Source organism: Xyrauchen texanus, chromosome 3 (assembly GCF_025860055.1).
Source record: "Xyrauchen texanus isolate HMW12.3.18 chromosome 3, RBS_HiC_50CHRs, whole genome shotgun sequence".
NCBI classification, from domain to species: Eukaryota; Metazoa; Chordata; class Actinopteri; order Cypriniformes; family Catostomidae; genus Xyrauchen; species Xyrauchen texanus.
Window position 1 is genome coordinate 33,329,968 of NC_068278.1, and position 27,964 is coordinate 33,357,931.

General features: G+C 40.1%; 1 protein-coding gene across 6 annotated transcripts in view; it reads left to right on the forward strand.

Moving 5' to 3' along the window:
• Positions 1-27,964, forward strand: part of arhgef28a (Rho guanine nucleotide exchange factor (GEF) 28a) — a 109,798-nt gene that overhangs the window by 5,011 nt on the left and 76,823 nt on the right. For all 6 annotated transcript variants that reach the window (XM_052102222.1, XM_052102174.1, XM_052102199.1 and 3 more), the window contains exons 2-3: positions 4,171-4,217; positions 27,604-27,754. In XM_052102222.1, the coding sequence (XP_051958182.1) occupies positions 4,185-4,217; positions 27,604-27,754 (184 nt within the window). In that variant the 5' untranslated portion in view covers positions 4,171-4,184. The remainder of the gene's footprint in view (positions 1-4,170; positions 4,218-27,603; positions 27,755-27,964) is intronic.

The following is a 27,964-nucleotide window of genomic DNA, read 5'->3' on the forward strand; positions in this document are numbered from 1 at the left end:
TGTATTTACAGAGTAACCCCAATTAGTCCCACACAATAATGTAAAGATATTCTAAACTGATTATACAAAAAACAACAACACTGGTATCAGATCGGGATCGGCATTAGCCGATACTGAGATTTCAGGTATTGGAATCGGATCAGAAGAGTAAAAAAGTGGTATTGGTGCATCCCTAGTGAAAACTATTTCTGCCATTATTTTTGAAGACATCCACATTATGCATCATTTTTCACAAGTGCCTAAAACTTCTGCACAAAAAATATAAATAAATAAATTCTTCTTTTGTTTTCTTCAGAAGAAAGTAATACAGTTTAAAATGACATGGGGGGTGAGTAGATTATTACATTTACATTTTTGGGTGAACTAATCCTTTAATTGTTAGTTTGCTATCATTTTGACCTGATAGAGGACCTTCAGATGTTCAGCATGTGATTGTTATGGATTGTAACATTTGCAGAGTGATACTGAAGATATGTGGCATGTGCCAGTAGATTGCAGGTGGAATTTGAGCCTGTCTGGCCAAAGTCAGGTTGATTTCACCCAGAGAAACTGAAGCAGACACGGGTCACTCAGGGCACCTCTCTCTCTCTTTCTCTTTTGCTCTGTAGTTCACTCACTCTCTTTATGTTTTTCTTTGGCTGCTTCTTGCTCTGTCTTGTTCTTTCCCTGTACCTTGCTGTATTATCTTTTTTTAGAAAGTGCGTGGCTGTGTGTTTGTTTTAAGTGTTGTCTGTTCAACTGGTACCATATTCCACATTTAAGCCCTGCTTATTTGTTTTTGAAACAACAGGGTGTGGCAATTACACCATAAAACCCTGATAACACTCTAGACCCATTTAATGCCTTCCAGGTAAAACTGAATGTGCCAGTGTGTTTTTGTAAAGAGCTAGAGAGTATGACAATGAGTGTCATTGCTTACTCTTATTAAAAACAAGAAATATGCCCAGAGTAAATAACAAAGCCTCAAAGACTAGATAATTTTCATTTTGTGAACTGGAATACAGAACACCTGCTAGAATAATGTGATTGGTTAGATGGGAGATGTACAGAATGTTCTAAAATAACATGTTGCATAGAAAATATTCCCAGTGTTGTAGGCCTGACTGGATGGGATTGTGTAGCACTGGCTTAGTCTTTATCTAAAGGTTGATCAGAACTGATGAGTCTGTGAGCTCCAGGCTAAAACATCGGACAATCACTCTCTCTTTCTATTTCTCTCTCTTAGCCTCTGTTTATCTCTTGATATCACGTTTCCCTCATTTACTCATTCATACTTGCACAAATGTACATTTAATGTACAGCATATGTTTGAAAGGCTATATGTTCAACTGTGATGTAGGTCTGCATCTATCTATGAAGTATTCATGGTTTATTTCTAAGCTGCCTCAATGTGTTTGTGTGTGTGTGCTTATGAATTATTGGATCTGTTGGCTGTATTGAGTTACAGGTGACGTCATAGAGTCCCATGAAAAGTCACTGATGCTTTTGTGTGAAAATAACAAACAGGAATCCTACTCATTAAAACACACCTGCCTGTTGTATTTCAGCAGTCCCCTTCTATGTTTTATTTCTAACACATATTTGCATGATTCACACCTCTGTTAACCTGAATTAGAAGGAACACACTTCACTCTAAGAAATAGCGTAGTAACTCACAGCATTTCTGACCTTGACCAAAACCTACTTTTAACAATACAAGTTCTGCTTAGTACCAAGCCTGATGCCATGGAAGAAAATGTTTACGTTCTACAAAAGTTCCAATAGATTTAAATCTCTAGTTTTTTAAACAAACTTTAAAGAATCCAAAAATTAAGCAACATAACACATGCAAGAGAACAGTTTAACACCATAATGCTGATATTCAGTACAACGGCACAATTGTGAGTATGGTATTACTTGTAACATTTCTATAAACAAGAAGTTACACAGGTAAGTGATATAAGCAGTGTTAGAAAAAATATCAGTCTTTGAAATAACCCTATCCCTACCCTATGTGATTGTCCAATCAAATTAGTGGATCGGAACTAACTGTTGTATAATCTGGCATAAACTTTTTTTATTAGTTTTGAAGCCATGCAGAGAATAAAGATTATTGGATGTATATAAAAAATAAATTGGACAAGCCCATTACTATGTCCCACCACAACTTCTTTTTTAATGGAGTGTATCAGGTTGGTCCTGGAAGTAAAAATCCTTCATTTTTCCATGGGGAAATAGATTTTTAACAATAGCTTATAAACATTTAAATCCTAATATGCAGAGACAACTATTAAGTAAACCATTTATAGGTTATTTTTCTTGAAAACTATAAACACTGTCTCTGTGGCACTATAAAAATTCCTCTGTTTGTTTTGAGAAACCCATCTCAAGAGAGACATCAACACTGACTTGACCAATGGCGTGAGTTGGGCGTGGGACTATCTGTTTGTTTGATCAAATACAGATGGGGCATTTTGAGAACTCTTTTGAAAACAATGTTTACTTATGCAATTCCGTTTGATGGCAGTGGCGCAGAAATGACATACTTCAGCTTTAAAGACAGATACAGTGAGCTCCAAAGTTGTTAATAGATGGTACTATGGCTGTATACTCCTATTGAAGCCATCAGTTTGCATTATTTTAACTTAAAAAATAAATAAAAATAAATAATATTTGATTAGCGCAGTTACTGGTGAACTACACTACCCATGAATGCTGAAGAGAAAGATTCACCAATCACAGAGACGTGGCAACCCAACCATGGCAAGCAAGCCATTCTGGCGGCATCAATTGCCCACTTCTATGATGCACTGATCTCCACACACTCTCCAGCTACTTATATTTGTATATATCTGAATATATTGCAATACAAAGTGAAAAGGAAAAACACTTATTGACCAAGATGGCTGAAAAAGTGGGCGGGCGCTGTTGCACTCTATAGGAAATACATCAACACAAAAAAGACAACAGCATTCGTCAACATTGATTTCATGGAGTGTTTTAATTGAGATTTTCTTGGTTACAAAGAACCATATAGCGAAGTCAGTAAACATATACAGTGAAAAATGGTTCCCAATAAGTAGAGGGTTATTTGGTGAATTTAAAATGCTACAGAGAACCATTAAGGAAACTTTATTTTTGCGTGTGCTGTAACCTGTTACTTAAGGACAAGATAGATTTTTCCTATTTCTAGCTAAAGCACATCCTTATCAATTATCAGACCTACCTCTCCCTCCCGCTGACTGAAATGGAGAACATTGCAGTGGTGTTCAGGCATAGTGCGAGTTAGACAGAGAGGGTTGTGTTCTGATGGACGCTCTGTTCTGACATTTGGAGGATCAAAAGATTAAGTCCTCTGTTGTCCATACAGCCATGTGAACATGTTCCAATTAAAAGGCAAGGTTTTTGTTCTCCTCCCTCTGCGGATTTAGCCTAATTAAAAGGGATGTCAGGTGAGACTATGAGTCAGCAAAACTGATAGGACGGACAAACAGAAAGTGAGATTTCAGTGAGGTTGTTAATAGTCCGGCTGACTGAAAAAGGTCAGCATCAAATACTGTAATGTGTACATTAAAAATGAAAATCACGGGGGCCTGGGTAGCTCAGTGAGTAAAGATGCTGACTACCACCCTTAGAGTTGTGAGTTCAAATCCAGGGCATGCTGAGTGACTCCAGCCAGGTCTCTTAAGCAACCAAATTTGCCTGGTTGCTAGGGAGGGTAGAGTCACATGGGGTAACCTCCTTGTGGTCGCAATATAATGTGGTTTGCTCTTGGTTGGGCACGAGTTGTGCGCATATGCCACGGAGAATAGCATGAAGCCTCCACATGCACTATGTCTCCGTGGTATCGCGGTAAACAAGCCATGTGATAAAATGCGCGGATTGAGGCAACTGAGATTCGTCCTCCACCAACAGGATTGAGGCGAGTCACTACGCCACCACGAGGACCTAAGGCACATTGGGAATTGGACATTCCAAATTGGGGAGAAAATATGTTCAAATTTTTGTCTTGTACTGTTTGCTCTCTTTCTCAATCAGAGTTTTTCATCTAATTTCAGTTTTTTGTGTAGCACGTTGGTGCACACAAATGTAGGGGTCTGTTCTGTTCAAATGTGCTTTTTTGTGGTGGTATACTGTATTTGTGTGTTTGTCTTTACTCTGCTTTAAAAAGTGTGTTCTTTCTCCTTTCAGGTGCTGGTGCAATAATGGAGCTTAACAGAGTAGAGGTGCCACTTTATGTGAGTATAACGATTTTATTCCAATTATTCATTTTCTCACTCTGTTTTTTTTTTTAATCTTTCCTCTCCCATTTGTGTAAATCTACCCTTTCATTCCTTTGTTTTCTTGTTCCTTTGGGATCTGTCCTTTCATTCTGTCTGATTGCCAGATGACCAAACACCTTTAGAAAAGACTCTACCTGTGCATGTACATGTGGCTGTGCATGAGGGAGAGAGAGATATTACTCTGGAATATACTATGTTCTCTTTGGTTCGGCTTTTTATGGATAATGTCTTTCAAACTGCATTTGGATAAGTTTGCATACAATTTAAAAGACTGGGAAGAAAAGGAAAGGAAAGTTCACCAAAGTCTAACTCAGAGTGCCATAAAATGCGAACATGTGTTAACTTAGTATTTTGTAGCTAGAGCTATTTTTTCCAAAATAACAATATTTTCCCTGATTCAGATGTCTGGGTGTACAAAGCATTACTACCAGCCCTTTTGGGCTTTTTTTATTATGACTAGTTTCTTTGACTGAGACAGAAAGAAAGCACTTCTCAAAACATGAATTTGATTTGTAATATATGGCAGGTTAACTGGCTGTTACTTTTTAATTGGTCCCAAACTTCTCTCTATGATATAGTAGGCTTATCCACTTCATTAACTTTCTAAGATTATTCATTAGAGAACATTATACCATTGTAATGGTATTTTTCCACCTCTTGTGCAATTATTTACAGTCTGGTCAGCCTGAATTTCGAGTGACATTACCCAGCTTCAATTACATATATGCATTTGGCAGACACTTCTATCCTAAGCAACTTTTTATCAGTATGTGCATTGCTAGCTTCATCCTCTACCAGTTGAGTCGAGCTACAAGAACATATTTAGGAACAATTCAATGTTCATTAGAATTATCATTAAAACTATTTAACCAAAACGTCTAGGTTACGTATGTAACCTCCGTTCCCCGATGGAGGGAACAAGACGTTGTGTCAGAGAAGCGACACTAGGGGTCTCTCTTGAGCGCCGATATTCACCTCTGAACTATGAAAAAAGGCCAGTGAGAGTTGGCACCCAGTATTTGCATGTCCCGCCCCACTGACATATGGTTATTTAAGTGGTGCAAATACGGGAGTTCATTCAGGATTTTTCTTAGGAGCAGGAAATGGTCCGGCCACAACAGTGGCTCGGCTTAGCGACGTGGCAGGGGAGACACAACGTCTCGTTCCCTCCATCGGGGAACGGAGGTTACATACGTAACCAAGACGTTCCCCTTCTGTCGCTCTCTCCACGTTGTGTCAGAGAAGCGACACTAGGGGTCCACTTATAAAAGTGCCATGCGCTGAGCCGTGTACGTGAACTGCTGATACAGGAGCGAGCAGGTATTCTTACGTGCAGGACGACCAACTGTATCAGGCTGCACGTACCCTTCCCCAATGCCCCATTTAAGCCATCAGGATTCCTTATAGAAGACGAAAGGGGACAGAGACAGGCCGAAGGGGAGGACTTTGTACTGATATGCCTGGCCGTCGAACGCGAACCGTAGGAAGGGTCGATGTCGAGGGTAAATTGAAACGTGGAAGTACGCGTCCTTAAGGTCTACCGCTGTGAACCAATCTAGATGCCGGACGCCAGATAGAATTTTTTTCTGGGTGAGCATTTTGAACGGGAGTTTGGACAAGGTCCGATTGAAAACTTGCAGGTCCAAGATCGGTCGTAAGCCGCCGCCTTTCTTGGGTACAACATAGTAAGGGCTGTAGAAACCCTTCTTCGTTTCGGTTGGAGGGACAGGCTCTATCGCGTCCTTTAATGAAGGGAGGCGATTTGTTCGCGCAGGGAATGGGCATGTTGGCCGTGTACTGCGGAAAAATGTACGCCCACGAAGGGGGGCGGAGACCTGGCAAACTGAATTGCTTAACCGAGTCGAATGGTCCGGTGCAGCCAGCGTGACGGGTTGGGCAGTGAAGGCCACACCTCTAAGCTCCGTGCTAGGGGCACCAAGGGGACAAGTTTTTTGGACGTACCCGGCGGGGCTTCGCAGCGTTGCGGAACAGGTAACGTGGCGTCGGGAGGCAATGTGGCGTCCTGAGGCTCTGGTGCTGAGGATAAACTCAAAGTACTTACCTTGCTCTGCGCACCCGGCAGGGGGTGGGTTCGTGACTGAGGAGGAGGTCTGATGCTGGCGTCCTCTGAACCGGGAAGCCGGGACTGTTGAGGCCTGAAAGCAGAGTGCCATGAGAACGGCATTTGCGGGCCAGGTGACCCCAGAGACAACAAGGAAATAGCTCTATAGATTGTAAAGAATTTAACAAAAAATTCTCCTCCCGGCCCTCCACCGGGAACGGAGTGGTCTTACCAGCCCGGAGCTAACGTCTCGGTCTCTGGGTCTGTCATCTCAGGAGCGCCTGGGAGCCTTCTGGGTCCTCAAGGGGGTCCGTGAGACGATGGGCGTCCAACTTCTGCGGGGAGCTCAATGCTGGGGCTGAGAGCTGGGCCCACTCACTTGTTAGTTGAGGCGGAGCACCACTTTCTTTCTTTCTTGAAAGCCGCAGGAGGCGGGGGGTTTCGAGGGGTTTCACCCGGCGAAACGGAGCCCGTGACTGTCCCCAGATCGTTTTCATCGCCCGCGGCGCCTGCCTCAATCCCGTAGGAAGGAGGCGAGGCACGGGGGGGCGGCTGAAGCGGCTTTTTCTCACTACAAGAAAAAGCCTACGACCGCAATGCTGTCATGGCTATGTTCTCGTACTGAAAACATAGACCATTCATAAAAACGCTGCCTGCGTGTGATCGCAACCCAGGAATGCAAGGCAGTTTTTATGGCCGTCAGAGGTGGGGAGACATCAACCACATCCAGAAACTACACAGAGGCGGAAAATCGTCTTTAAAAAGACGCGTCCTGAGAAGGACGTTCAACGCCGCTGTGTTTTGCTCTTTTAGAGCGAAATTCACTCTTTTAGAATAAGTCTTTCGAGTTGTCTGCGCTGTCGAAGCGCCCAGGGGCAAGAATGCACAGCCGTGCACGAATGAGAAAGCCGCTGTTATGCGCCATCAGATCCAACAGCATGCAGAGCGTCAGAGGATTAAACAGGAACTGGGTGTGTAACTCGCAGCAGACTGCATGCACGACCATCGGCGCTGAAGAAATTTTCTGAATGAACTCCCGTATTTGCGCCGCTTAAATACCCATATGTCCAGGGGTGGGACAGGCAGCAATACTGGGTGTCAACTCTCATTGGCCTTTTTTCATAGTTCAGAGGTGAATATCGGCACTCAAGAGAGGCCCCTAGTGTTGCTTCTCTGACACAACGTGGAGAGAGCGACAGAAGGGGAACCCAGATTAATCCCTACATAGTCTCTTTTATACTATGTCATTGACCTGACACTTTTATCCAAAGTGATTTGCAGTACCTTTATTACAGGAACTATGCCACTGGAACAACCTGCAGTTTTGCTCAAGGACACAACATTCAGGATAAGTTAAGTTGGTGTATTTGTCATTTGCACAACTTACACTGGGTGTACTGGGCATTAAAATGCTTGTGGCAAGACTCAGAACACAGAAACATAAGAGACGGCAGAATAATTACACTCTGACAACACGGCACAAAGTTATGTGCATATAACATTACAAAAAAAAAAAGCAAAAGAATAAATATACAGATTTTTTTAAAGAAAATGTATTTCTGACATGGCCCATACTGAGTCAGAATTTTAAAAGCTTTACGTTGTCATGTGTAGATGGGATTCGATAGCATACAATGTTGTACACAGTTTGTAGTAGTGCAATCGTACATATACATTTATATTTATGCATTTTCTAGATACATTTATCCAAAGTGACCTACAGTGCATTCAGTGTATATATTTCATCAGTTAGTGTTCCCTGGGAATTGAACCCATGAACCTCGCATTACTAGCACCATGCTCTACCAGCTGAGCTACAGGTACCCCACTAAAGATGCAGATGGACTGGTGGAGATTTAGCAGCGTAATTGCACAATAAAATGCTAGGTTAACTGATCATTCCTCGCAGGGTTCAAACATGTATTCTCTTGGTTACAAGCCTAAACCTTTAACCAACAAGCAATACCTCCACCAATATAGTAGATCTATAAAAGGGGTTGTTCCCTGGACTGGAGGTCATTCTGAATTCTGAATACCACTTTTTCATTTGGTCAGCTGTATACACAGTGTGACGTGAACAAGAGAGATGCACAATCCTTCTCTGTGACCTCATTATGAAAGAGGGGCACTATGTGTTAGGTGTGTGAGGGTTTAAGGTGTGTGTGACTGTGATGGGGATAATGTGTTATTGTAACAGGATACGTTGAGAGTTTATGGCAGGCTTGCATAGTGTCAACTCTTAACTCCCAGTACAGCACTGTAGACAAACAGTCTCATTCACTCAGAGCTAAAAGCAATAAGTATGTGTGTATGTATGTGTGTTAAATGCTTTCAGGTGTTCCTGGCCCTCGGTAGGTAAGAGGGACCTAATGTGGTTGAGAAAGTGTGTTTTTTTTGTTTTGTTTCAAAGCTGTGCACTTTTAGTTATTCAGTCAGTCAAAATAAAGGCTGCATATATGTTTCAGAACCATTGCATTAAATGTAAAGATTTATATATTTTAGTTGCTCAGTGTGTCAGTGAATACATTCATCCTGAGAACAACCAAACAGGTATTGCTTGAACTGTAACCAACACCTTTATTTGTGTAGTGGTTGGATTGCTGCTGGTTCTGTCTTTATTGAAGAATAGTACACAAGTTGCACAGCAATGCTGTCATGTTACCCTGGCCAGTTCACACACATTCTGATTAAACTGAACAACACAAAAGCACAAAATATTTGCCAACAATTTTTTGCAAACTGTGCAAATACATCTACTGATGCTACTGGACACATCTTCAGTGATGTTCCTGGAATCATTGGGTGTTTCAGGTCTCTCAACATCATACACCCTCATCCAGGCGACCCAGCTGTGGCTGATCAGACCCCAGCTTGTGTCCAGTTGGCAAATCTAGCTACCCTGCCCCCATGGATCTCCTCTCTTGAGCCATAGCCATCTTGAGGCTTTCTCTGCCGCTTCAGTGGTATTGCGGATGGCTCTTCTCCTCCGCACTCCATCAATGCCTAACAGACTAAAGGCTCTGGACAGGGATCGGGCTATAAAGCCCCTGCATCCTACCTCTATTGGAAGACACCTTGCTCTCCATCCGGCTTGTCGACACTCGCTGACTAGTCCTTCGTACCTGGTAAGCTTCCTCTCAAAGGCCTCCTCCAAGCGATCTTCCCAAGGGACTGTAAGCTCCAACAGAACCACTTGTTTGGTGGACTCAGACAAGAGAACGACATCTGGTCTTAAGGAGGTGGTCACAACGTGGTTGGGGAACTTGAGTTGCCGCTCCAAGTCCACCAACAGCTGCCAGTCCCTCGCAGTGGCCAGGATGCCTGCAGATGTATTTGTGGCTGGTTTTGGCTGCTCTCCAGCTCTGACAAAGGTGATGGCTTGTTTGGAGGGGCGGGAGCGCTTTGCCCACTCGACTCCTGTAGCAATGGCTTCAGCAATGGCCTTCAGTACCTGGTCATGCCTCCACCTGTACCTTCCCTCTCCCAGTGCCTTTGAGCAGCAACTCAGAATGTGCTCTAGGGTTCCACGCTTGAGCACAGTGGGCATGCTGGAGACTCCACTTTGCCCCATATGTGAAGGTTTGATGGGCTGGGAAGCACATCGTATACTGCCTGGATAAGAAACTTGATCCGATGTGGCTCTGCCTTCCACAGCTCCGCCCATGTCACCTTCCTCTCGACCGCGTTCTCCCATCGTGTCCAGGCCCTGTTGCCTCATTCCTACTGTCCTGCAGGTTCTCTCCTCCTCGACCACTGCTCTCACCTCCTCCTGGACAAGGCAGCGCCTTTCCTTCCCTTTGGTGGTGTCAATGTGGGGAGTTGAAAAGGAACCCAGTCCAGCCCTGCCTCTTGTAACCACCCCCACCAGTCTTTTGTGGTGTAATCTTGCCTCTGCTTGTCGAACAGCCTCCTCAGCCTTCCACTTCCGACCAGTCCTCACTTCAACCCCAGCCGTTGCCACCTTTGGATCACTTGAGTCTCTGTATATCAACACTTCCCTAGCTCTTGTTACCTTGAACTCCTCCTCCAAGGACTTGAGCGGCAGTTGCAGTTTGTTGCGGTGCCCGTAAAGTGCGATGCTACTTAGACTTTTTGGAAGCCCCAGCCATCTTCTGAGGTGGCTGCTGACCTTCCTCTCTAGGGTTTCCACAGTCGAGATTGGCACTTCGTAGACGAGTAGTGGCCACAGGATCCTGGGAAGAATGCCATGCTGGTATAGCCAAGCTTTAAACTTCCCTGGCAATCCAGACCGGTCCACTGACTTCAGCCACATGTCCAGCTCAATGCAGGTTGACTGGATTGATGCAAAGTCCCTCAGGGTGCTGTCAAACACCTTGCCTAAGCTCTTGACAGGCTTCTCAGTGATGGTCGGGATTATTACACCTGCGACGCTAAACCGGGATTTCTCATCCACCTTTCCTCTTCTCAGCACCATCGATCTTGACTTGGCTGGTTTAAAATGCATCCGTGCCCACTCCATTAGCTTTTCGAGACCCTTTATAATCCACCGGCAGCCTGGAACTGATTCTGTGGTGACCGTGAGGTCGTCCATAAATGCTCTGATCGGTGGCTGACGTTGAGCTGACTTCGTCTTTGGCCCTCTGCACTCTGGTTCAGCAGACTTTGTGAGCATATTCATGGCCAGGGAGAACAGAATAACGGAGATGGTACAACCCGTGATGATTCCGATCTCGACCTTGTGCCAGCCTGATGTCACTGCTCCTGAAGAGGTTCTCATCCTGAAATTGTTGTAATAGTCAGCGATGAGGTCTCTGACTCTGCTGGGGACATGATATTTTGTCAGAGTGAGCTGCACCAACTTGTGTGGTATTGAGCCATAAGCATTTGCCATATCGAGCCACAGCACTGACAGATTGCCCTTGTTCTCTCTGGCCTCTCTGATGAGCTGTGTTACCACTCCTGTGTGTTCCAAACATCCAGACATTCCTGCTATTCCACCCTTCTGAACTGATGTATCAATAAACCTGTTCTTTGAGAGGAAGGTGCTCAGCCGGTTAGAGACAGCACTGAAGAAGATCTTAGCTTCAATAGACAACAGGGAGATGATGCGGAACTGGTCTATCTTCTTGGAGTTCTCCTCCTTCGGAATCCAGACCCCTTCGGCAACTCTCCACTGTTCAGGAATCCTGCCCCTCCTCCAGATGACACGCAGGATTTTCCACAGGCGCAACAGGAGTTTAGGACAGTTCTTGTACACTTTGTATGAAGTACCGCTTGGTCCTGGAGCAGAGCTTGCTCGCGCTTTCTCGACAACCTCTCGAACCTCCTTTAGCTGCAACTCTGACATGTTGAACTGCACACTTGGCCCAGGAGGATCTATCAGAGTGCTGCACTCCCCCAACTCTTGCTCTCTTGCTGAGTTGCTGTATGTTTCCTTCAGGTGATGATCAATCTCCTCCTGAGAGCAGATCAGCTGGCCGCTACGCTTCTGCTCTAGCAGCTCCTTAGTGAACTTAAAGGGGTTGGCAATAAATGCAGCTCGCTTTCGGGCTCTTTGCCACTCTGCCCGACGGAGGATCCTGATCTTTTTTCGTAGGATGCTCATCAGCTGTGCCAAGCCAATTCGCTCCTCCTTTCCTGCCTGCCTGTACTGCCGCTTCAGGATCTTCATCTCCTGTCTGATGTTATGGATTCTCTCCTCACGTTGGTTATTTGAGTGAGATCCTTTGGAGCCTCCTTCATTCACCTCTTCTCCGAACCGTTCATATGCAATGCTGATGATAATCGTTGTCATGGCTTGCAGTTTCCTGTTGACGTCTCCCCTGATGGTGGTCTCCAGAATCTGGTCGACATCAATGTCAAACTGGTTCCACAGTGAGGTCATGTTAGCTGCTGGCCACTTGATCCGCCTCCTCTCAGACTTGATGCTAGATGGAGTCATTTGCAACACTTGGAGGTTCCAGGCACTGTGGGGTGACTCCGGGCCTGGCTCCTCCTGCGTCTCACCAGGTTGAACACCTGTGCGTTGTGTTGGTCCTGTCCCCACCAGACACCTCATCCTCCCTTGGTGGATCTTTAGGCCTCGCTTGTTCTTACAGATTTTGCCACATGTACACTGCTGTCTCGTAGTCGTTTCTCCGTTGCCTTGTTCTAATGCCGTTGTGTCCGTCCAGTTGGGGTGCTCATCCTCCCCCCCTCTCGGGCACCCCTGGGGGTATTTTTCCATTAGGTTCATCGTAGCTTGTTGTGGGAGTCCCCCTCACAGAAGACACAGATTGGGTTGCCAGCCCGTTCTGCCCCGGTTGCCGTCTCTCCGAGCTGTCACCGACTCTCCGGTAGTCACCACAATTTTTCGTGGTTGTCAACCGGTCTTTCCTGGTTGTCACTGATTAGATCAGGTTAAAAGCTGTGCAAATACATCTACTGATGCTACTGGACACATCTTCAGTGATGTGTTCAGTGAAACAAACATATTAAAACAAAGTCTAATGCTGGATTTTGGATACCTGAATGATAAAAAACTGACCTAGCCCTTTCACAAAAACAACACTGAAGTATAATATTTAAAAGTTTATGCAAATTATTTAATAGAGATACATTGTTTAATAAAGTTAAGCCTCAAGCCAAATGTTCAGACTTCGAATGAATAGGCCTTTATTCTCAATCCAGGGATATGGAGAAATTGAGTGAATTGCAGCCCTAGCCTGGTGTCCCACTAGTTGATTTTCCAGCTGATATTGATTTTTTGTTGTTTTTTTACATTTTCATTTGTTCGAGAATCGGACAGATGTTTGAAAATTAGAGGGATTTGATGCATGCTGCTATGTTTCTCTCAGCTGGTGGTCATTAACAGCCCCAGCAAATCAACAACCTGCTGAGATAATGACCCTGCAGACTCTTACAACATCCAATTTGTTTGATATTATCGCTCAGTCTGTGGCCATGTCAGTGACCAGGGAGCTAGATTTCTGCAAAAAGTCTTGGTTGCTGTGACATCCCCTACAAATATCAAGTTGCTTTGAGTCACCTCTCACTGCCTCACAGTTGCCATAACCTTTAATGTTGAGGCTAGTGGGTGAGGTACGTTGTTAATTACAGCCTCTTTGTGCTGCCTCAACAGTTTTGAGACAACTCACTTTTTAGAGCATGGATTAGCATGGCTCTGTGTGCCAGGGTGTGTCAGAGTATTCTCTCTTGGTGCGCACTATTGTAAAATGAGAGGTTTGAATAATGAATCACTGTCAAGGAGAGCAAGTTTAAATTCACTCTGTAAAGCCCTTAATGCCACTTAGAAAAAATGGCTTTGGTGTGGCAGACTTTATTTTTCTCCCAGATTACTTCTATAGTAACGTTTTTGTTTAAATGACACTACTTGAAATATGTCATATTAATAAATATAACATACAGGAGTCTCTCTCAATGGTTGACAGTGATAACCACAGCAATGTTTTGGTGATGCATGATTTTATGCACTGCACAGCAGCAACAAATTGGCTGATTAGATAATCGCATTGTTGGTGCCAGTTGCACTGGTTTGAGTATTTCTGTAACTGCTGATCTCTTGGGAATTTCACACACAACAGTCTTTAGAATTTACTCAGAATGGTGCCAAAACAAAAAACATACATGCATGATGCTGGTTGGCGCTGTTTTGGCGGCACAAGGGTGACCTACACAAAATTAGGCAGATGGTTTTAATGTTGTGGCTGATCGGTATATAATTAGAGTTTTTTTACAATTGCTAAGACACATTTCTTGAAACCTTCACCCATTTTCACACAACTTTAAACACAAAACCAAATCTTCAAACTAAATTCATAAAATTTCTGGCAAAATCTTAAAATCGCCTCAAAATAATTATTCTGTGCTCAAAATCACGTGTTTACCGTTTTGCAACAAAAGTACATCACTGTGTGAAATGTGTTTTAGTGAGTGAGAATGTGTTTAGAGTTTTGCAAAAAGAGTGGATGAGATTTGCAAATAGTGTAACTACCTGGACTTGTTTAAGGTTTTGCCAAAAGAGAGACTGATTTGTCAAATGAGTATAGGCCACTAAGCATTTGGTTCAGGGAATTGGGTTTAGTGTTTTAGCAATTCAGAAAAACTGTAATAACTACAGTCTTGACCAACACAAAATAGGTATAATTTGAAAGCTTTAATTTGCTCTACTTTACAATGCATGACCAAAACTTAACAAGTGCTTTGAAATTTGCAGACAAATCAGAAGTATTCCATTTTAATCATGTATTAAAACTTTTGCAATCATTATTGTAATCTGTAAAAACATCAAACTCATCAAATAGCGATGTGTCATATGTTGTTAGAAAGCTCTCAAAGAGTAGAATACAACCAGACAAAAATATATAGAGTAATAGCCAAGTATATGCCTTTGACAAACATGTTTCATGTGAACCGGTGTTGCTCATTTGCCGCGTTTTCGCTTATAGCTTCACGAAAAAGAATTGGATCATAAAATATCACCATTACTTATTATTATTATTATTATTATTATTATTATTATCTTTAAAACGAGCCCACACACAAAGTAATCGTATATAAATATCTGAAAATCCTTATGTACATTTACTTTAGCCACTATACTGCATAAGAAAAAATTGTTATCTGAGAATTTGTATATAATATTTAATAAATTGCAATATTTTAAAATATAAAACAATCCTTAAAACAAGATACATTTACCTGAGAAGCAACATATAAGATATTTAGACTTGCTTTTAGAGCATTTATGTTGAATATGAATATTTTTTTTCTTTACTGAAGTATCGCACCGAGGGGTCTGGTGGGTCGGCCTCCAAACGGCCCGATAATCTACAATGAGCCGCCGCGTTATTCAGAACGGACAGCAAAACGGCGGAAAATGACCCGCCCACGCTTAACATCTCTTGGCAATTTTTGGGCCAGTTGCTATGTAAAATCCTGGGCCAATTTCTCTTCCCAGTCCAGCCCTGGTTACGAGCTAATGATTAACTGTTGCAATAATCACCCGAATAGTCGAATAATCATTCTACTAATTGTTAGAATACTCGATTATAAAATGAATCGTTAGTTGCATTTTGATTTACATGGAAAACCGGTTACTCTTATAAACTCCATACTATCATACATTGTCAATAGTGAGTGCGTCCTACCATAATGCTTAGAAATAAAACCCATAGGCTTAGTACAAGAGTCGATTTGAACAAACGCAGAGGTTAGTTAAACAGACATGTCAGTTATCTTCACTAGTGATTAATGATTAGAGTACTCATGTTACACACAGCAGAGATATGGGGCATGTATGAAATGTTTTGTTTCCCAAACTTCATTACTGAGCTGTGAAGTCTCTCTATGAGTCTGTGTCCAGTTTCATCTGTTGAAGTGAGTGAGGAAAGACAAGCTGATATTTGATTGAAACAAACAGCATTTAGGTAAAAGTCGCTATGTCAGTATTTTGTCTGATAACACTGAGTAAACTTCAGCTAGGGAACCACAGAGTGCTAAGTATATGATAAAACAGATTTGTGATTACTGCAAATTCACATGTTGGGGGTAGTGCAGCCTTGTAAAGATCTAGGCTGTTAACCAAAAGTCTTCAGCTTTGAACCTTAGAAGGGGACATTTTTGTTTTCTTGAAACTGAATGTGTCAGTGTTTGTTGTGTTAATTAATGCTTTTATATTTTTGAACTTTCATTACTTATTCTGTGAAATCTCATTACCATTTACATTTCATTACTATACTTCATATACACTTTCAAGTAACCCAAACAATTACACTAGCAATAGTCTTTCATGTTTTCTTTTTTTATTATATGAACGCACAGGAAAATACTGAATATACTAGCAATTTGTTGTTTAGATGTTCGGGCTCTGCATTAGGTGTATTCTGAGTGAAGTTATGTGAAGTGGGTCATGAATGTAATACCTTCTGGACACCCATATCTCCCTTTGGAATTATGTAATTCGACATGCAGAACTTTGTTCTTGGATATGTTTGGAAACTTGAAATCTTGTGACTCATGTGGAATCCTTAGGGGAATATAAAGACAATCCTCTCACGTGTCACTGTGAGCTCTGAAAGCTTTATTCCTCTGTACTGTTTACTTCCTATTCATGTGTACTGCTTTGGATATCAGACAGAATCAGGTTGTAGTCATTTCCTCAATAGACGCATACTACTCTTTCCTGGTTAAACTGGCTACAAACTTTGACTGTGACATTTACATATCATGCAGATGCATTGGATAGCAGGGCTCAAATAAAAGGAGAGTGCTTTTGTGCTGTGCTGTTTGAATGTAAATAAATCTGTAGATTTTTATATAAACCATATCTGATAGAATATCCATGACTGGCTATTTATATCTTAATAGGACCATCATCAATATCCAATCAGTTGTGTGTACCTGTGACAGTCTTGTATTGACTGTCTTCACTTGTTTTTTAGTGACTCTGTGTATGTGATGGTAACTGAGGCATTTGCTCTTTATATCCTTGCAGCTTGTTTATCCAGGTAGGCCTAAATTGTGTGGTAAAACTTTACATTAATGTTTCATTTCTTTACATTAGTTAAAGGAATATTCTGGGTGCAATAAGTTAAACTCAATCAACAGCATGTTGATTACCACAAAAAATTTGCCCCCCTTTTCTTAAAAAAAAAGCAAAAGTCGAGGTTACAGTGAGGCACTTACAATGGAAGTGAATGGAGCCGATTGTTGGAGGGTTTAAAGGTAGAAATATAAAGCTTATAATTTTATAAAAGCACTTACATTAATTGTTCTGTTAAAACTCATTCAATATTTGAGCTGTAAAACGGTTTAATCCTCATTTTTACAGTCTTTTTAAGGTTTTGGGGTTTGTATGACATTACATCTTAATGGCAATGAAGTTGTACAATTGGCTAAACTTTATACAGAGGGGCAAGTCAAAATTAATTTGAGGTAATCAGTATTATGCCACAAATGCTGTCGATTGAGCTGAACTTTTATTGAACCTGGAATATTACTTTAACAACATTAGTTAACATAAATTAACACTTTTAAAGCATTAAGTCATCTTGGTTAGTGTTTATTTCAACATATAGTAATACATTTATACAATTATTTTGATATGTTAACATTAGTTAATGCACTATGAACTAACATTATCTAACAATGAACAATTGTATTTTATAAACTAACATTAACAAGATGAATAAATGCTGTAAAGTTCATGATACCTAATGCATTAACTAATGTTAACGAATGGAAGCTAATTGTAAAGTGTTACCATTGGTGCTGGAAAACATGTGGACTGTTAAACAAGCATTTCAGCATACACCTGAGATAGGATCCTGTTTATCTCTTAAAGACATCAAATAGCCTATATTACCATACTCCTCTGGGGTTACTTTATCATATTATGTAATCAAATAAAGACTGATTATTACATTGGTTAAAGTCCTTCTCTCAATTTTTTACACACATTTTGAAGCAGTCAATCCAGGTTACTCACACTCACTCCCAGAACAAGAAATTCTAACGTTATTGCACGTCTTTGAAATCCCTTGATCTGATTCGTTTGGACAAGATCACCTTGATCAAAGAAAATCAAATGAGTGATTATGTTTAATAGAGGGGACATTTGTAGCAATACTATTTCGGATTCCTAAGTAGATTATGCTGTGCACATACTTGGCTTGTCTTTTTAAAGTCTGTTATTACATTTGATGTTTGATGACTTGATGTCAATGCAATATTTATTGTAACAGATATTTTAAACATCAGAACTAAAGCACAGTTTACATGTGAAAGCTCAATTATGTTAATTTGTAATTTAATTGTAATGTAGGATCTATACAATACATCAAATTACAGCAAAACTGTGAGTTACGTAATTGACCCAACCCTCCATAAATAAATTACCATTGGCATATTCTGGTTTGTGATCATACAGTTTTAACAACATTGTTCTAAAACCGGCTCTGCTGGTTTAAATCTAGAAATGTAGGAATAATTAAAATAATTGGCTAGACATTTATCACTTAGTGTTGCACCTACACTATATAAACAAAAGTATATGGACACCCCCTTCTAAATAATGAAAACAAAGTTTAATGCTACAGTTCACCATGCAGTGACATTATAAAGAGCTCTAGAGCATAAGGGGAGGGTCAATTCTGTTCCAGCATGACAATGCCCTTGTGCACAAAGTGAGGTCCATAAAGTAACAATCTATTGTGTCTGATGTGGAAGAACATTACTGGCTTGCTCAATACCAAGACCTGAACCTTTACTAAACAACTTTGGGATGAATTGGACAGTGAGCCAGGCCCCACCGCCTAACATCAGTGCCTGACCTCTCTGATGCTCTTATGTCTTGTTGAATATTTAATTTTAAAAGCATGGGCATTAATCCCACCCTTTGCAACTAAAACTGTTTCCAGCCCAGTCAAGTTCTTACACATGACTTAGTAAATCATTTCTTCATGAACTTCGCTTCATGCACAGAGGCATTGTCATTCTGGAATTCTCTAGAATATTCTTGTATTGTGTAGCATTTTAAAATGCCATCACAAAAACGACTGTAATAGTCAAACTCGTTAATTAGAATGGGGTGTCCACATATTTTTGGCCAATGTGTATTTCTCAATGTCTTTTTAACCAGAGCTAAATTATAATTGTTTCAAAATGTGCTGTATATTGTCCTGAAATTGACTAGATGATATAATATGCATGATGCACATAAGTGTCACAGGTTGCAAAAAATAAAATCATTACCCGTACGTTGAATAGGATTGCTCACCTGAACATGCATTTGAATATAATTCCTGTTAGAACATGAGAAACTCATACACGCCCTTCTCAGATGGCAGTGGTTTTGTATTTGGTAATGGCACATACACCTACGCATGCTGTCAATTGGGAGCGGCAGTGTGTATTATTGGGTTGTTTTTCTTCCTGGATCTAGTCTGTAAGCAGGTGCTAGAGACAATAACATCCCTCAATTGATCGGTGGAGTAATAGCAGTAATTTAGAAGTCGACTCCTCTCATCTATTCCAAGTAGAAGCCAGCAAAACATAGGACAAAATGTGCTCTTGCTTACTGCTCTGTTCCTTATTTACTGCATACATTATTTGAAATTTCATCATGGGCTTGTGTATATATTGTTTATGCAATTGCAGCATCAGAATATCTGTTTGCTTGAGCTTTTCAAACATTAATAAATATTTGGTTGATATGTTTGTGTTTTTGTGTGAGTGTAAAATAAGCAACACTATAACCGCTTGTATCCATCACTGCAAAATGTGAGATCATCTGGGCTTCATTTGATCTGACAGTTTTCTCTCTTGACTCTGACCACATGCACACTGCCACAAAATCTCTACACACAGTTCAGTTAAAGGGGTCATGAAATGCTATTTTTATAGTTTTATTATCTTCCCTGAGGTCCAATAATAATGATAAAAGTTTTTTTTTGTTGCACCAAAACAAGCATAATTTTGTAATATGATCATTTTCCACCCTGTCTCTGGCCCTCCATCTGAAACGCTCGGTTTTGGCCTAAAGCCTCAAAATGTGATCGTAAATGGCCACTGTTATGATTGACTAACAGCGTGCAGCCCCTCGAAAATTTCAGGGTTTACACACAACGCACATCCAAAACATTATATCAGAATATATTAAACAGTTCATCTCATGCACAACTGTTAACACTCCGCACCATAAACTATCAAACAGACATGACATTTGAAATATTCTTACTGCATCAGGTCAAAGTGTTTTTAACTGTCCCATCCTTCAATAATAGTTGCTTTGCAAAGCTTAAATCGTATTATGACTGCTTCACAAGCAATCCATGCTTACATGAGCCGAAGAAACATGAATTGTTCGGTGAGCTATCCCTTTGAGATTTGCAGTGAGCTCCAAAGTTGTTATTCGATAGTGTATGATTATGTTGAAGCCATAATTTCATGCTATTTCCACTTCATTTAAAAACAATTCATGGAATTCACAAAAAACTCCACATCGACCACCACTCCCAGTGTCTTTGCACTCTCCAACTACTTGTTGAGATATATTAAAAAATATATGTCAACATATCTGAATATTTTGCAATAAAATTTTAATGTATTGTTTGTATCCTTATCAACAACCTAAAATCATTAGTTTTCTATATTTCCACTGTCTTTTTGCCAGATTTTCAAACACATTTGACTTCAAATTACTGCTTGTAATCTTGTGATTATTTCAGAGCTGGTTGGTTTGGTTCATGGCTTAGAATGCTTTTATGAAGGCTCTATAATAAGAAAAATGTATGCAAAAATAAAAACAACTTCTGGAACCAAGATACTGTTGGGTTCTATTACAAGGCTGTAATAGATTTGAGTTTAGTCAATCGCAGCATTCTGTGGTCAAGCATTTTTTTTATAAAATTACCTCTTTATATTTGACCATTGTTCTTTGCAACTAATACTACTCTGTGCTAGTGTCATATTTACTGTGGAAATCTGCAGTGTCTTTTATCTCAATTAATAAAATAATTTCAACTCAAATCAATATTTAATTTCCATTTATTTACTTATTTGGCAAGTAGCCTTGTAATAATGTGTGTATGTATATGTTGCCCTTGATTATTTCTCTCTTTCTTTCTTTTCTGTTCCTAACTAGAAAATAGAGGTATTGAAAGGCTGTTGTATTTTTGTGGCATTTTTTTTCAAAGTGCACGTGTTTCATTTTCTATGTTACAGAGTCTGAAATTGGTTACCTTTTTCAATATATTGTGAGTTCATCAAACTAAGGTTGGCGAGTAGGGATAGGATGAAACATTTGTTAGATTAAGGATTTTAACAGTTTTAGAGCTATGAAATGAGATTGTGTGAGAAGAGAAGAGAAAAGATGAGGATATGTGCTGTTGTGTGACAGAGTGAGGAAAGAAAACGGTTGCGAAACAGAGAGATGGAGAGAGTCCCACGCTCATCATTCATCTTTAACTTACCTTTCCCTTATTCCCACACCAAACCAGCTTTCCCTCCATCACTATTTCTGCAGGGCCCCTTAAATGGCAGGAAGTGAGGGAGACGTCTGGTGAAGGAAGGCAAACAATCAAATGGGGGCTTTATATCGAAGGGAGGGAGAATGTGAAAAGTGCCCTGTCACACACATGCCCCAGGCGAGACTGACTTTACTGTTCACCTCCCTCTTTTATGTGGTGTTTCTTTGATCCAGGGTCTGTTTAATGAAATCAGGGTATGGAAATATGGGGAGATCTCTATGGGCTTTGTGTGTGTGTGTTGGTAGGAGGCTCTGAATGCCTGCATTCATGTTAGATGGCTGTGCATTTGGATTTGTTATTCTTAGCGTTTTGAATGTGTGGATATATATCTATTGCTGCACTTAGCGGGTCTGTATTGGTATGGCGTAACTTTCCATGCTTTTTTGTTGATAGTGACATTTTGTATCTCTTCATTTAGTATATTATTGAGTTCATACTTGTGTACATTTAAAGTACATATTTCAGTACACAGTATTGTGTATAAATCTTCATAATAATTACATTAAAAACTGCTCACTAAAATCAGTTGGGTTAAAAATGACCCAACACATAGCCCAATGGTGGGTTGATATAGCACCGATCCATTGTTGGGTTATTTTAACCCAATGCATTGGGTAGCAAGTTTTACCCAATAAATTGGGTTATAAAATAAGTAATTTGTTGGGTTTTATTTTTTGGGGGGTCAAAATGTTGCTTTAACCATCCTAGTATTATTGGTACTATTATTATTGTTGACATTATTATTAGTATTATTGCTGTGTAAATAAATTATAATGCACAGGTTATAAATATCTTGAAAATGCTTTATTTCCATTAAATTAAAAGTTGCAAACATTTCCACTAATTAAGTGGTTGCAATTGTGTTATCAATTTACTTCCTTTTTATCATTAAGTTACTTACAATCATGTTTCAATGTCAAGTCAAGTCAAGTCAAGTCAAGTGGTTTTTATTGTCGTTTCAACAATATACAGTTTAGTACAGTACACAGCAAAACGAGACAACGTTCCTCCAGGACCATGGTGCTACATAAAAACAACAAAGGACCACATGAGACTACACAACGAAATAAAATGCCTATATAAAATATCTATCTCTATATATATATATATATATATATATATATATATATATATATAGATAGATCTATCTATCTATCTATCTATCTATCTATCTATCTATCTATCTATCTATCTATCTATCTATCTATCTATCTATCTATCTATCTATCTATCTATCTATCTATCTATCTATCTATCTATCTATCTATCTATCTATCTATCTATCTATCTATCTATCTATCTATCTATCTATCTATCTATCTATCTATCTATCTATCTATCTATCTATCTATCTATCTATCTATCTATCTATCTATCTATCTATCTATCTATCTATCTATCTATCTATCTATCTATCTATCTATCTATCTATCTATCTATCTATCTATCTATCTATCTATCTATCTATCTATCTATCTATCTATCTATCTATCTATCTATCTATCTATCTATCTATCTATCTATCTATCTATCTATCTATCTATCTATCTATCTATCTATCTATCTATCTATCTATCTATCTATCTATCTATCTATCTATCTATCTATCTATCTATCTATCTATCTATCTATCTATCTATCTATCTATCTATCTATCTATCTATCTATCTATCTATCTATCTATCTATCTATCTATCTATCTATCTATCTATCTATCTATCTATCTATCTATCTATCTATCTATCTATCTATCTATCTATCTATCTATCTATCTATCTATCTATCTATCTATCTATCTATCTATCTATCTATCTATCTATCTATCTATCTATCTATCTATCTATCTATCTATCTATCTATCTATCTAGCACGTGCAAAAAGTACGGGACAGTACAACAAATTTCTGACAATGAACAGGGCAATAGACACAGTAAGGGACAGTGCAGCGCCGACCAGTACACAGTAGTGCAAAAAGATGACAGTTTCTAAAAACGTAAATATAACATACTATAAGATAGTGTTCTATGCACATAGCAGTTATTTAGGTAGCACACAGTTATAAAGTGACAGTAATTAAAGTGCAACTCAGGACACGTGTGTGTGTGTCAAACCAGTCTCTGAGTATTGAGGAGTCTGATGGCTTGGGGGAAGAAGCTGTTACACAGTCTGGCCGTGAGGGCCCGAATGCTTCGGTACCTCTTGCCAGACGGCAGGAGGATAAAGAGTTTGTGTGAGGGGTGTGTGGGGTCGTCCACAAGGCTGGTTGCTTTGCGGATACAGTGTTTTTTGTAAATGTCTTTGATGGAGGGAAGAGAGACCCCAATGATCTTCTCAGCTGTCCTTACTATCCTCTGCAGGGCTTTGCGGTCCGAAACGGTGCAAGTCCCAAATCAGACAGTGATGCAGCTGCTCAGGATGCTCTCAATAATCCCTCTATAGAATGTAGTGAGGATGGGGGGTGGGAGATGTGCTTTCCTCAGCCTTCGAAGAAAGTAGATACGCTGCTGGGCTTTCTTGGTGATAGAGCTGGTGTTGAGGGACCAGGTGAGTTTCTCCACTAGGTGAACACCAAGGAATTTGGTGCTCTTGACGATCTCCACAGAGGAGCCGTCTATGTTCAGCGGAGTGTGTTCACCTTGTGCTCTCCTAAAGTCAACAACCATCTCTTTTGTTTTGTCGACATTCAGGGACAGGTTGTTGGCTCTACACCAGTCCGTCCAATTTACAAGAACCACCAAATAATAAATAAGTAGGCAATGTTGTAATGTTGCTTGCAAGGACGAAGACGATGGAGTGACGAACCCAAGTGCAGTTTATTAAACAAAAGTAGGATCCAAAAACCCTAACTAGAAACATGAAACATGAACATGACTAAACTAGACTTGACACAAACAAAACATGACTTGACTAAATCTTGACTTGGCTTGGGTTGACTTGACTTAAACAAAACAAAACTACAACAAAGTTACATTAACAATACTCCACAAAAGACAATGGCAAACATGAGGGCTAAAATGACATGGGTAACAAGTTAACAAGACCACCAATGAAAAAACATGACGGAAAACAATATAACAAGACAATGAAACATGAACCATTGACAAGACTAATAAACAAAGGTACCAATGAGAAAAAAAACACATGAAACATGGTGGGAACAGGATAATCACATGACTAGGCAAGGAAGTGAACAAATTTCAAAATAAAAGACACGAAAAACAGGAACCAACAGAATAAACATGACATATCCCCTCCTCTAAGGGGCGGCTCCCAATGCCCCAACACATGAACAAAAACAGAATAAACATGACATAAGTCCAGTGTTCTGTAGGGACCTGGGGGGGTCTTGAGGTGTGGCGAGATAGGGCATGGGATCAAGGCGGAGTCTGGGGGGGGGGCACATGAGAGGCTCGAGGGGTGGAGCCAAGGTGGAGTCGTAGGGATGGAGGCGGGCCTAGACCGGTGAGCAGAGGCGGGCCTGGACCGGTGAACAGAGGTATGCTTGTGACATGGCGTGGAGCAGACTGAAGCTTGGCTGCGACATGGCGTGGAGCAGACTGAAGCTTGGCTGCGACATGGCGTGGAGCAGACTGAAGCTTGGCTGTCACATGGCGTGGAGCAGACTGAAGCTTGGCTGTCACATGGCGTGGAGCAGACTGAAGCTTGGCTGTGACATTGTTTTAGACATTCATGTTTCAAGGTTCCACTTCTGAAGTGTTTCCCTCACATATGAATCCATCACATCCTATTTAAAAAAATATAGTTCATATAAAGTGAATTAACAACTTGTAATTTAAATTTCAAGCAATGGGCTTCATTAACGAGGCGATCACAAAAAGAGCCAGGCACCTTCCTGCAATGGTAAAAGAACACCATCAAAATGTTGCTGCTTTTTGGCATTAAAAAGTCACAATAAAAGTGATAAATGTCACAACATGAAAAAAGTAATAACCGTCGTGAATTCAGGGACACAGAACTATCTGAAAAGTGGCTTCTGATTAGTTTATCACCCAATATCATGTAGATGCTGGCTATTGTGTAATACAGGGGTCGGCAACCTATGGCACACGTGCCAGCAGTGGCACGTGGAGGGGTAATCATTGGCACGCCAGCAACAGCGAAAGAGGAGTAGACTATATTTATATAAATTCCGCACCTGCATTCCAATCTACATCTTGATGTAAATCTTTCCTCATGATTACGCAGCGTATATCATCAGTTGAATGGGAAGCTAAACACTATTAAATGTGTGATGAGACTCACGCTGCTGCGTGTGGGTGGGGTGTGGGGGTGGTGGGTTGTCATAATGGAACATGAAAGTTTTGGTATTCATAGTTTGTCCTAAAACAAAACGGCCAAATTAAAAACAAAATAATAATCAAGATGTATGGCCTCATGCTTTAATAATGAGACCAGGCATTGGTTAATCAATCTAACGATTAGCAGTTGTACGAACTATGATATTAACTACATTAACTCTCCATGCAATACATTGGTTCTGGGTATATTTATTAGAAAGATGAACTTTAAAATGAAAAATACATCTACTAACATATTGTTTGCAGTAATAATTTACTATTTACACATCTTTTTAGATGGGAAAGCCAACCTGCTCTGCAAAATGTGTCAATAGAAGTGTTGTTTGATTGTCTGTTAAAATTCTGTTTAAATCTAAGACCTTTTAGCAGTAAAGGAGTGGGCTGGTTAAAGGTTTGTTTCTCTTTAGAGTTTTTGCTTTAAATTTACATTAGGATTTAAATGAACCTTGTTGTGGTTTATCCAAATTACTATGCAAACAGCTCTGTACAGGAGGAGCCCCTATTTCAGTAAACAAGTGAATTTGAAGATAGCTGGAACATACCTATGAAGAACATGCAGGCTTGGGGAGTAACGGAATACTTGTAATGGCGTTACGTTATCAGAATACAATTTTTTTTTTTTTACTGTAATCCATTAAATATACATAAAAAGTCAATGTATTCAGATAACAGGTACATTTGGAAAATGTTTTGATTATGAGCAGGATTACGATTTTCAAAATATAAAAAAATAAACAAAAGATCCTCCTGACATAAAATTATAAAGACAGCTGCTTGCTTGAGTGGCACAGATATGATCAGATGCGTGCTGGAGATCTCTTCTAGTTTTCTCTTGTGACTCTGGTGCAACTTACGCTCGCTTGCACAAATAACACCTGTCACACATCAACACTGCTCTACAATAGAGGTCAAACCATTAAAAGGGCTTTTTCATCGCAATGGCTACTGGTGGAATATTATAATTTTTGTGGAAAGTACAACATTCTTGTCACTTCAATGAAGTGCAATTTATACCTTCCAGCTGTTAGGATGCAGTGATTTTTCCAAGGACCCGATACATAATTTAAAGAAATATTTAAAGGTAAGACCCATCCGAAAATCTTGATAGCTAGGATTGCTAACATTTTTCATAAGTGTTCCCCATTTTCACCTTCAGACTGTCTTTCGAATGTTTTTGCGGAAGCAGGAATACAAGCAGAGATATGACCACTCCATCGGCGAATGGCCTGTATTCCGGTACACCAGACACCTTCTGTCAAAACTTTAGTGTGACTTCTCATTTCCATCTTAACTTCAGTTGGAACTCTAAAATTGCTCTCTGAAATGCGTTCATGTTGTAATGACAACTATAATTAGGACAGCATTTATTTTTTCTTTGTTGAAAAAAATCCAAATTGTACACATGAATTGAAAATATTATTAAGAGACAGTGGGTGAATATGTTTGATGTGTTTTACCCCCGCGTGTCACCCTAATGTTCACCACAGTAACCCTCAGTTTATGTGTGTATATTTATTCATGTGTAAGTGCTCTACTGTTATTTTAACACTGGTCTTCAGCAGATCTGAACTTGTTTTTGTATTTATTTTAATATTTATATTTATTAAACAAAATTGAATTATAGATTAAGGTGTAGTTCTGTTTTTACACAACCTCTGCTTTGGCAATATTGTATTGTTTACAGTCATACCAATAAAGACACTTTGAATTGAATTGAAGTCTCTCTCTCTCTCCTTTCTCTCTCTCAAGTCTGACATTGTTTCTCTTTCACTTTAGTTTCATTTTCATTTTGACTAACAATTACATTTCAGTAAACTTCATGAATATTAAGCATAATTTCCATAAGGTTTGTCATTAAATTAAAAAAAAAATACTGAATTACTGTGTGTAACACAAATATTCTCTCCCTCTCTCTCTCTCGCTCTCTCTCTCTCTCTCTCTCGCTCTCTCACTCACTCACTCACTCTCAGGGTCAGGTGAAAGTCTTTGTGAAGCTGCAGGTGTCTCAGTGTGTTCAGGAAGAGGCTGACTACTATGTGGTTCTAGTGGGCTCATCCCTTCACCATGTAACCACAGCTTACAGAACTGAGGACCATGGCTCACTTAGATTCACTGTGCCTGGTGAGACACTGAACAAGTCACATGGTGTTATAGGTGCATAATAGCAAAAGAGGCCTCTTTCTTTGACTGAATGTGTAATTCTTTGTAATTTTCTGAAACTGGCAAGGAGATTCCTGAAAGGTAAACCAGAATATTACTGGCGTGCTTCTGTTACGGTCAGGTGGTATGGAATATGTAGTATTAAGGAAACAGATAATTAGAAAGCAATAG